Source organism: Colletotrichum paranaense, assembly GCF_030867605.1.
Source record: "Colletotrichum paranaense strain IMI 384185 chromosome Unknown Scaffold_6.1, whole genome shotgun sequence".
Taxonomy (NCBI): Eukaryota; Fungi; Ascomycota; class Sordariomycetes; order Glomerellales; family Glomerellaceae; genus Colletotrichum; species Colletotrichum paranaense.
In genome coordinates, this window is record NW_026848964.1 from 3,187,989 (window position 1) to 3,199,170 (window position 11,182).

At 55.0% G+C, this 11,182-nt stretch overlaps 2 protein-coding genes across 2 annotated transcripts; one reads left to right on the plus strand and one right to left on the minus strand.

Moving 5' to 3' along the window:
• Positions 1-2,944: 2,944 nt before the first annotated feature.
• CPAR01_08738 (glucose-methanol-choline oxidoreductase) lies at positions 2,945-7,285 on the plus strand (the record flags this gene model as incomplete). Its single annotated transcript, XM_060493005.1, has 5 exons — positions 2,945-3,614; positions 3,667-3,783; positions 3,851-4,409; positions 4,467-4,994; positions 5,044-7,285. The coding sequence occupies 5 exons, from the start codon at positions 2,945-2,947 to the stop codon at positions 7,283-7,285; spliced, it is 4,116 nt and encodes a 1,371-aa protein (XP_060349375.1).
• A 585-nt stretch (positions 7,286-7,870) lies between these two features.
• CPAR01_08739 (uncharacterized protein) lies at positions 7,871-10,398 on the minus strand (the record flags this gene model as incomplete). Its single annotated transcript, XM_060493006.1, has 2 exons — positions 7,871-9,998; positions 10,064-10,398. 2 exons carry the CDS (start codon positions 10,396-10,398, stop codon positions 7,871-7,873), a joined length of 2,463 nt encoding a protein of 820 aa, XP_060349376.1.
• Positions 10,399-11,182: the final 784 nt, after the last annotated feature.

Below are 11,182 nucleotides of genomic sequence, written 5' to 3' on the forward strand. Positions count from 1 at the left end.
CGTTGTTGGTGCGAGCTTACGGGCTACCAAATTACGCAGTCAGTTACCGCGGACTATTTGTGACATTGATCATGGATTAGAACACAGTCAGACGAGACATGTGGGCAGAGATTGTGGTATCAGGAGCCTCGGACTTCGTCACCCACTCAATACTCCGTACAGAGGCCGCAATTCCGGTCAGTGTAATTTGATGTTGGAACCAGGTTCACCACCCTTCTCCCTGTCACCTGGAATTGCATGCCAATTCCATGCGGCCTGTCAGTGGCCGGCGCATGTCAAGCATCAATCATTGTTTTACGTCCTCAATCACATGAATGAAGGAGACGAGCTTTCCTACTGACTACATAGCCGACCCGAGAAAAAGTTGCATATAGTCAATGTCAGTCTTGCCTATCCTCATGCTTCGCCTCATAAAATGCTTCTCAGCGGCGCATGTGCTTCTACATCGTCATCACCTATTATGGTAGTCTGGTTCGACAAACTTTTGCAGAAGCTACAGAAGAAGAAGGAAGGGACAATACCTCATGTTTATCAAGGCCAAGGCTTGGTAGCATGAAATCCTTGCCCTATCGTGAATAATGTCCAGCCGATGCCCCTGCCCCAGTCATGTCGAACTCACCTTGCACCAACACATCGGGGTAGGGATATGGCTTAGTCTCGTAAGGTGATCCTGTCGCACAAGACTCTGGCAGGTCTCTGTTTCAATGGCTATCTCATTCTTTCGGACTGAGACCAGGCTAGTCAAGTCCACCACTCGATTGTCTCAGCTTTCATGTGGGGGGACGGACAGTTCGGGAGCCGATTTTGCTTCAATCCAGACTTGCACTGGCTTAATTGAGAACATCTGGATTGCCTGGGTCTGTTGTCGTCTATCAAACTTCCCCATCTCAATCATGTCTTGAAGAGGAATTGAGCCGCAAAGCGTGCAACATCAACGATTGCGGTTGTCTTGTTTGAAAAGGGCCTGGAGAATTCTGTGACCGGGGTTTCGATGTCGATTGTGGCTGCCTGGGGTCAGTCAAGGGTAAGGTCCAATTCATGGTGGCATTTTCCTGTTGCTGAATTCATCCTCAACCCCAGGATGCTTTAGGCAATCACTGATTGTTCGGGAAGGGTGGTCTGGAAAAAAGATACTTGACGCACGTGCCAAGCGGAAGTTCCTTTCGGCTGAGCCCTGGAGTGGCTGCCAGTTGAAGATAAGCGGGGCAAGGGTGCAAGAGGACGGGACTCACTCAGGTCGAAGTCCAAACGGGCAACCACTCCGTCGGGTGGAGAAATCTACGGCACGGTACGTATTCCTTCTTCCTTGCCACTGGGAACGGCCGCCTGGCTAAAGCCGAAGGGGAGACAACTTTCGACCAGTTTCATTGGCCCGTTTGCGCACACGCAAAGAGCGACCCAAGAGACATGTCTTTACCGGCCATTCAGGATCCATCTTTCCGCTAGTCTGGGCCTGGAAAAAAGGTACCTAGTGAAGTCGTCTTTTTTAGAGTGCGTACGTATATGTATCTTTTCTTCACTTTTTCCTCCTGTCCACCGAGGTAAGGTAGGTACTGCTCGTAGCACTCAGCTCGCCCAATCCAACCCCATCAAAGGCACCAATGGCACCACCCAATACAATGTACACCATGAGGCAGCTTCTTTCTTTTCTGGTCATGACAGACTCGGTCCGGCCAATAGACTCATGCCGTCTCGCATCTTCTGCAATAGTTGCTGCACACTAAGAAGTGATTGTCACAGCCCAACTCTCCATCAGCCCTCCTCCTTTGCACAGTACAATCCTACTCCGATTACTATCCACACGACGCTACTCTTATTTTCGGCAACGCCTTCTGTACATCTGCAGCTCTGCATTCTATTGCGCCGGCGCAACCGCCCACTCACACCTCGAGAAACAGGGCGCTGAACCTCAGTCTCACCCTCACTCCATCCCCCGTCTTCTTGTCCCCGGCTTCAGGGCCTCAGCTCGTGCCGAGACTGCGGTCTTCTCTGTTGCTTTCCCTCATTGTCTGCCTTTTTGCCTACCCATAGCCCAATAAACCCGGGCCCGGATTTCAGTCTCAGGCCACGGCTTTCCAGCCAGCCTCACTAGACCGGTTCGCTCCAACTTTAGTGCAAGAATGAATGAATTCGGATTCGTGCTCTAGGCCCGAGACACAAGATAGCAGAGCTATCAAACTATGTTGGCCCTGGCTTGCCTCAATCTGCTAATTTCGACCTCAGATTGAAGTTACCGTAGTTCACATGCTGCCAATGCATTCTCTAAGCTGTGCGTGTTGGGTTGGCTTCAGCTCGAGATCAACAGTCACCTCTTATTCTCACGCAGTATGCCCATCACACTTGCAATCGATGACGGATCCGGCACTGGTCCTTGCCGGCTCGACGAGCTCGTTCGTTCGTAGCGCACCCAAGGCACCTAGTGACTTAGTATCCCCATGTGCGTGTCGGCAAGGATGTTCCCAGGACCCCGGTCATCCATGATGGTGTTCCCTCCTGGTCTGACTAGGGTGGGTTCTCTGTTTAGGTATCTACATAGACTAGTGTGCGATTTCTTACTAGGAATAGTTCGCAGCGGCGCATCTCCCTCTGCTTGGCCCGCCGTGGATCCCCCAATGAAGCATTCTTACATCTTCTCTGTAAAGCCCATTTCTCTCTTCCGCCCTTCATTCTGCGCTCATCATCCGCATTCATCCTCTCAGCCTTGAAGCGTGTATCTACTTTTCTGTTTTGTTGCTATATAGAGTCTGGCGGAACCCCTCTCATCCTCAGCTCATAACCACTCACCAACCATATTAACCCAGTATCTTGGCAGCATTTCCTAATCAGCAGAGCCTTTCTCAGGAGTCTCACACTTGCTCGTCAACTTTGCTTTTGAGTATTATATACCCTGGCCTTATCCGCGCTTGAATATTCCAGCCTTAGAGGCGCCAAACACATGGCTCCAATGGCTACTACAGAGGGCCTCAAGAACGGCACCGAATCCGGTCCCAGCCATATTAATGTGTCCAAAGCCAATGGATACCACTTGGACAGCAACGGCACCAATGGTCAAAACGGTCACAACGGCTCGACACCCAGATATGCCGGCTTCTCGCCTGCTTCAACAGACTCACGCCCGCAGACAGCGTCCTCAAAATCTTATCAAGAGGAGCCCCCCTCCAATGGTATCAGATATAGCAAATCTCACAGAATCCCGACCTTCGGAATTCACGAAGAGGACAACGCCCCTAGATCAAGGAGCTACGCCAACATCCGCACATATGCCGACGATGCCCGAAGGCAACATCCTCGCATATCAAAGCCGGTTGAGCTGATGCGCAGCAGCTATGATGTCGTTGTCATTGGTTCAGGGTACGGTGGTGCTGTCGCCGCATCCCGCCTCGCCCGTTGCCAAGATGCCAACGGCAAGCGTCAGTCTGTATGTGTACTGGAGCGAGGAAAAGAGAAGTGGCCTGGTGAATATCCTACTGGCGTTCTCGATGCCTTTGACGAGCTTCACGTTTCCGGCGAGTTTGCCCCTGGTTGGCTCCCCAGCACAACTGTGGAAAAGGGTGACCCGACTGGCATGTACCACTTGATCTTCGGGAAGGGGCTGAACGCCGTCGTTGGCAATGGTAACTACATGCTTTCCTGTTATGTTGAAAATCATCTGCTGACTGATGACAGGCCTGGGTGGCACGAGTTTGATGAACGCCAACGTCTTTCTAGAAGCCAACGAGGCCACCTTGTCTATGCCTATCTGGCCCAAGTCCATCAGGGAGAACCCCAAATGTCTGGAGAAGTGTAAGCCATTCGCCCCATAGGATTTTGTACGAATCTTTGGAGACATTACTGACACGTAGTCACTCAGTTTACCAAAGAGCTCGGGATGTTCTTGAGCCCACTCAATACCCAGATGACTGGCCCGAACTTCCCAAAGTCAATCTCTTCAAAAAGCAGGCTGCCGCTCTTGGCATGTCCGACAAGTTCAAAATGGTCCCTCAGACAACTAGATTCCGCAATGGTCCCAACAGTACTGGTGTGGAGATGTCTCCATCAGCCTTGACCGGCCAGGACTGCACTGGTGTCAATGATGGCTCCAAATCGACTACATTGGTGACTTACCTGGCTGATGCCTGGAACTGGGGCGCAGAAATGTTCTGCGAGAGCGAGGTTCGTTTCATCAAGAAGGCCGAGCCGCGCATTGGAGGGTACCTCATTTTCTTCGCCTGGCATGGCCGGAACCGAGGTCACTTCAAGGCCAATCTCCACGGAGACTTGATGTGGGTGCATGCGAAGGAGTGCGTGTTCCTCGGTGCCGGTGCTATTGGTAGCACTGAGATCCTTCTCCGTAGCAAGGAGATGGGACTGCCCCTGAGTCCCCGCGTCGGCGAAAACATGAGCGGCAATGGCGATATGCTAGCCTTTGGGTAAGTTTGGACCTTTCTATTCTACTCCGAGACGTACGCGACTGACCGCGATCTTAGATATAACATGGACGAGGAGGCGAACGCGATCGGGAAGCCCTTCCCCAACCCGTATAACCCTATCGGACCTACCATCAACTCCGTTATTGATGACCGCGAAGGGCACGAGAACCCTCTTGATGGATATGTCATCCAAGAAGGAGCTATCCCTCGTTCTTTGACACCATTCCTTCAGACATTATTGGAGATGATGCCTGGCAGCATTGAAGCCACTGGAGAACCGTTCCAGGAGAAGGTCCGGTCTGCCTTTGCTCGGTACTCGAGCCATCTATTCGGCGCGTATCGCCAGGGCGGATCAATGGATAACACTCAGGTCTACCTGGTTATGTCCCATGACAGCAGTCAGGCCATGCTTACACTCAAGGATGACAAGCCAGTCCTTGAGTTCCTCGGGGTTGGTCGTAGCGATCACGTCCGCAAACTCAATGATCTGCTAGCAAAGGCTACGCAGGCCATGGGCGGAACCTTTGTCAAGAACCCTTTCGATGCCTTGATGGGAGGTCAGCAAGTGACCGTTCATCCTATCGGGTAAGTTTGAAATTCGTCCATTTGTGAACTGTTCTAACATGACTCACAGTGGAGCTTGCATGGCCCGCGATGATACTGGCGCCACCGGTGTCACCAACGATGTTGGTGAGGTATTCGCCGGAGACGACGACGAGACACACCCTGGGTTTATCATCACTGATGCCTCCGTCATTCCCGGTGCCATTGGTGTCAACCCCTTTGCTACTATTACAGCCCTGGCCGAGCGGTCCGTCGACGCTCACATCCACAGGAGAAACCTCAAGATTCACCCCAATGAGAACGGCATCTTGGACCTATTCGGGGAGCCTCACTTTGCCCCCAAAGAATCCCATGATACGGCAGAGACTGAAGTCGAGATCAAGAGAATTGATGAAGCAAGCTCACTCATTCGCCATGCCGACCAGTCCAAGGCTGGAGGATTCGGCTTCACCGAAGTCATGTCTGGTTTCGTTCATCGCGACGATGGGCTCGTGACTGACAAGCGGGCCACCTATGAGTTGGCCTACCGAGCAGCCAAGAGCCTTTGTGAGAGCGCCAGATTCTTCCTCAGTGTGCAGGCCTTCAACACGAAGTCCATGATCAAGGAGCCCGACCACTCTGCCATGCTGACGGGTACCTTTGTCTGCCCCTCTCTTCGCGGTTCTCCTTTTATGGTCCAGAGAGGTGACTTCAATCTCTTCATTCTTGACCAGAAGGCACCGGGAACTCGGAACATGACGTACGACTTTGACCTCCGGGGCATCCACGGCGAGAAGTACCATTTCCATGGATACAAGGTCGTCGATTCCTCCGTCGCCCTGGCCCCCTGGCAGTTCTGGAAGGCCACGAGCACCCTCTATGTCACCATCACCGAGCACAGTCGCGACCTGGAGGCCGTCCACGACTGTGACGAGCCGTGGCGCCGCGGAAAAGTCGTTGCCAAGGGCATCATGCACATCCAGTTCGCCGACTTTGTCTCTCAAATCATGACCATGACCCCCACGGGAAGCAGTCTCATAAAGAAGGCCTACAGCGCGGCGAGCTTCCTCACCTACTTTACTCGCAAGTCGCTCTCCCTTTTCCTGGCGCCCTTCACTCCTCTTCAATACCCCAGCGTCACCTACAACGGTTACGTCAACGACACTCCTCCCAAGGCATCCTTCGTCATCGTCGCACGGGACGGCGTCAAGACGCGCATGCACATGTGGGAGCCGACCAACCCGAGCATTGAGACCAAGAACCTCTTCATGATCCCGGGTGCCGCAGTCGATCACCAGATCTACGCCCTGCCCACGATCAAGTACAATGCGGTCAACTACTTCACCCGCGCCGGCTACCGCGTCTTCATCGCCGTCCACCGCATCGGCCAACTCATGGTCGCCCAGAACAACTGGACGACCTACGATGCCCGCCTGGACCTGCGGGCCTGCATCGAGTACATTCGCGAAAAGTACGCCGACGGCAACTCCCAGGAGAACAAGGTGTACTGCATCGCCCACTGCATGGGCAGCGTCGCCTTCTCCACCGGTCTCCTGGACGGCACCATCCCCTCCAACTGGGTCCACGGCATCACCTGCAGCCAGGTCTTCATGAACCCGATCTGGGCGACCCTCAACATGGCAAAGGTCAAGGTCGGCCCCATCCCCATGGACAAGCTCTACAAAATGGTCCTCGGCAACTGGTTCTCCTGCAGCACGGCCAAGGACGACAGCTTCCTCCAGCGCGCCCTCAACGAGGCCCTCAGACTCTACCCCGAAGAGCGCAAGGAGATCTGCAACAACGCCAGCTGCCACCGCTGTACCCTCGTTTTCGGCCGCTGCTGGAACCACAACAACCTCAACGAGGCGACGCACCGCCAAATCGACCGATTCTTCGGCGGCGTCAACATGACGCAGCTCCAGCTCCTCATGAAGCAAGGCTCCGAGGGCCACGTCATGACAAACGGCCCGCTCTTCCGCCCGCTCACGACGCCCGACAACATTCGTCGCCTCCGCGGCGTCCCCCTCATGCTCTTCGTCGGCCGGGACAACGCTGTGCTCACCCCCGAGGCGACGGAGCGCACGTACGAGATCCTCTGCGACACTTTTGGCTCGCATGGCGGAGACGGCCCGAACGGCGGACTCCAGTACCGCCGTCGCGTCGTCCCTGGGTACGGGCACCTCGACTGCTGGATGGGACGCAACGCGTGGAAGGACGTGTACCCGTTTGTCAGGGAGGAGGTCGATCGCGTTGTCCGCGGCGAAGAGTACCACTTTGTCGACCCTGATGATAAGTTCTCTCGCATGGTGGACAGCGGTGAGCTGCTCTACTAAGAATGAAGAGTTTCATCATTGTAGCATCATCACGTTGTTGTTCGCGGTCGTGTATTTCTGGGGGTTCGGGATTTATCTCTCATCAGAGAGCCGGAAAATTGTGTCGATACCCCAACATTCCTTCTTCAAAATGTAATGAGAGCGTGGGAATAATCTTCTTGGAGAATCCAAAGCGTCGGGAAGCAAATTGGATTTAGACAGGGAAAAAATAAGGGGGAAATTTTACACTCACTGTGGTGGATAGGAGTTTGGGTTGGATCATGTCATTTTCTTCAGAAAGAAGCAGCAGTGCAGGCTCGCATCTGCATCATTCATTCCACAAGAGGTAGTACAAGGTTACCAAAGGTAGATGCCAAATGATCAAACCTATCGGCATCAGAAAAACAGAAGCCACAGATACTTGTACAGAAACGCCAGTGACCTTTGCCGCTTTCCCAGTTTCATACACACATTAAGTCCATCCGTCCGTTAGTCTTGACCCGCACATCATCAAGTCCAACATGATACAGACAGGAGGGGGTTCTACCTCCCTCGCGAGACAAAACCAAAGCAAAACGTACTTGTACAGAGAGCATGCTTTCTCTCTCATGAACCCCCATCTCGCGACATCTCGCGCAGGGACATGACGTAGTTTGCTTCCAGCGCATCCCAGTCAACCACTCCGGCCTCCCTCTCAACCATCTGCGGCGGCGCCCACGCTTCATCAAAGACCAACCGGACATCGTCGCGGTAAATGAAGCTCTGACGGTGCCATTCATCTTCACTAGACGCCTCGATCCTGCCTAACGCCACGTCGAGCTGCTCCACGACCGCGCCCGACCCGTCGTCTTCCCACGCGATCCAGGCTATCGTCTTGCCGCCCTCAACGTCAATCTTGAGCGAGGCAGAGCCCCACTCGAACGTCCCGCTGGTGAACCCCGGGGCGGTAATCTCAACGATCTGACCTCTCCGCCGCTTCTGCTGGTTCGTTGCCGCGGAGGATGTCGACGTGACAACACGGGTAAGCTTGACTTCAAAGACGCCCTGGGCTGTCGCGAACCCTCCTCTCGCGAAGCTGAGCCACTTTGTAAGGTGCGGGCGGACGGTCCACTCTGCGCCGGCAGGGGCAAGGAGCTGGATCCCCAGGATCTCCGAGGTAAGGGCGCTCGTGGGACCTGAGGACCAGCCGTGACAGTGGGAGTTGCGGGCTGCGGACCGGTAGGCCGGGTACTGTAGGCCGCCGTCGACCATGAAGCCCTCAACCAGCGTGCTGTTCGTGAAGCCCGGCCCGTCGAGGAGATAGGACCACTCGAGGAGCATCAGCTCGACGGCGGAGTCGTGCTCGTCAGCCGCAGCGTGGGCGAGGAGCTCAAAGGAGGAGACAAAGGGCGAGATGACGTTGGGGAATTCAACCGCGGGAGCGCCGTACTTGCCCCAGCGGGATCGAAGTCTCTCGGAGACGACCGCACGTCGGGAGCGCGGCGTAGCACCGGAGATGAGGGCCCAGCTGTTGCCGTCTTGGGGGTCGGTGTGCTCGGGGCCGCGACAGCTGCGCCGGCCGATATTGTCCGAGTACAGACCGGTGTCTCCGCAGTAGAGTTGCTGGATGCCGGCGTTGAGAGCGCGGCGCACGCCCGACCAAACCCCTCGCGGACGTGCCGCGGGGCTGTCGTCGTGGAGCCACCCTGCTAGCTTGATGCTCTTTTCCAAAACGGCGCTCAGGATCGCGCTGGCTTCGAGGTTGTGGCCTGTCATCCCTGGGCGCAGCCAGTCTGCGGCGCTGGTGACGTGGAGGAGGCCGGTGTGGTCCACCTTGTCGATGCTGACGTTGAGAGCCTTGACATAGGCCGGCCATCGTTCTGCCAGCCAATCTAAGTCTCCAGAGTACTTGACGTAGTTGTAGGCGCCCAGCAGAGTGTGCAAGTGATATGTATCACTGAACTCGCCGTGGAGGCCCAATGGCGGGCCGGCCCATGGCAATGATCCATCCGCGTACTGATGATCGAAAAGTACGTTGAGGGCATTGCGGACAGCTAGCATGTCATATGTGCTGACGGCGATACCAGGTACCGCAATAAACATGTCGCCGGGCCAAACGACGCGATCACGCTTTGCGCCATCGGTCGTGACAGCCGTGCCGTTTGCGATAGTGAAGTTGGAGTACCAAGAACCCGTCGGCGACTCGTTATGGTCCCAGTCGCGGTTGTAGTCGATGATGGCCGAGCCTTCTCGAGGGTCGATTGTCGAGAGCTGGAGAGTGTATGCGCCGGCGTACCAGATGCGATTGAGCATGTCGCTCGAGCTGTGGAAGTAGCCCGAATACGCACGACCGTTGGACTGCGAGGGAAAGGCGGTGCAGTTTACCCAGAGGCCCTTAAGCGTAACCCAAGGCTTCTTGTACGGGTCTCTGTCGGCAGCTCCTTCGAGTGGTACTTGTTCCTCGTCCTCTTCTAATACTGCCTGACCTTGAGGCCGGGGTACCTCCACGAAGCGATCGTCTGTCAGAACAGGGTATTCCGGCATCGTCAACGTGAGGTACTTGAAGCCGCCGCGAATAAAGTCCTTGCCAACGCAGACTGTGCCGGTCCTGTCGTCAAATTCAAAGTGCAATGGCAGGTCTCGGTCTAACTTCTCGGTAGTGGTGTCCGGCTGCGGTCCGGCATATAATGAGGACTCGGAGTACGCTAGGGAGATCTCGGGGTCGTTTCCGGTGGACGATACATCGAAGCATACACTGTCAAGCAGCCATGATTAGCTAGGGACGACGCGCTCTAAAGGGCAGCGGGCACATAATCGTACCGTCCAGCAATGTTCTCCTCAAACTCCAGCGTCAACATCCCGCCAGGCCCAATAGTGATGCCGTGGTGGAACGTACGTCCCGCTTCGACGCCGACCTCCACGGCCTTCAGACCCGACGTCGTGATGTTCCCTTCCACGTCCCATATGCGATGCGGAACGATATAGGTCTTGTCTGCTGGTGCTTTTATATATCTTTCCCAAGGTCCCCTAAAGACCGGCGTGTCAGGGAGACTATTCGGATCGATGAACGGAGGCTGCAGTGCCGCCAGGATCATGCGCGGCGCCATCATCGAGACAAGGGATGCCCATTTCGCGGGCGGTGTTGTGGACTTCATCTTTCCGGCTCAGTTGGGGCACGATAGGCTTTACAATCGACAGCGGGAAAACGAAGTCGACAAAGTTCAAGAGTATAGCCAACAAGTCGAAGCCATGCGGAACACAACGTCTCGGGGGGTAACTTGCAACACCGGCGTTATTGTGCAGACGTAGAAAGTCCGGAGGCTGCAAGGGTTTTTGGGAGCAAAAAGCCGGACGCCCTGTTGATAGGGAGAGGAATTGACGCACGCACGAGCTTTGGGTTGTTGCTTTGTTGCGAACAGAGTCCGTTGCAGATTTTGGGGGCCACCACGGGGTCGTTGCACCTGCCCTGCGTGCGTGCCGAGCTAGCTACCTACCCCGCGTCCCACCCCCGGCCCCGCAGCCCCCGGCCGCCGATCGCCGCGAACTCTATGCACCTATCCATTCCGGGCAGGCGCAGCCCTCTCCACACTATCCGTACCTTCATCCACATGCCGTTGAAGGTTTAATGCCCGTTGACAGCCGTATCTCACTCGGAAAGGATTGATCTCAACGAGGACTATGATTCCTGAGAGCAAGGCAGAGGAAACGTGTTGAATGACTAAGTAGCCTCACCTATATTGAACCACCTGCTGGAAGTGGGGTTGCAGCAGAAAATTGTCCAGTTTCAGACCACACCAAACCCGAGACGTTCGTAATCCACCGTATTTCAGACAACTACCTTGTCTCGTCGCGGCATATGAAGAGTTTTCAATACGGGCACTTACGATATAACATCAAGTCTGAGTAATAAACTACGCGGCCAGCCATTGTGCGCGGCCT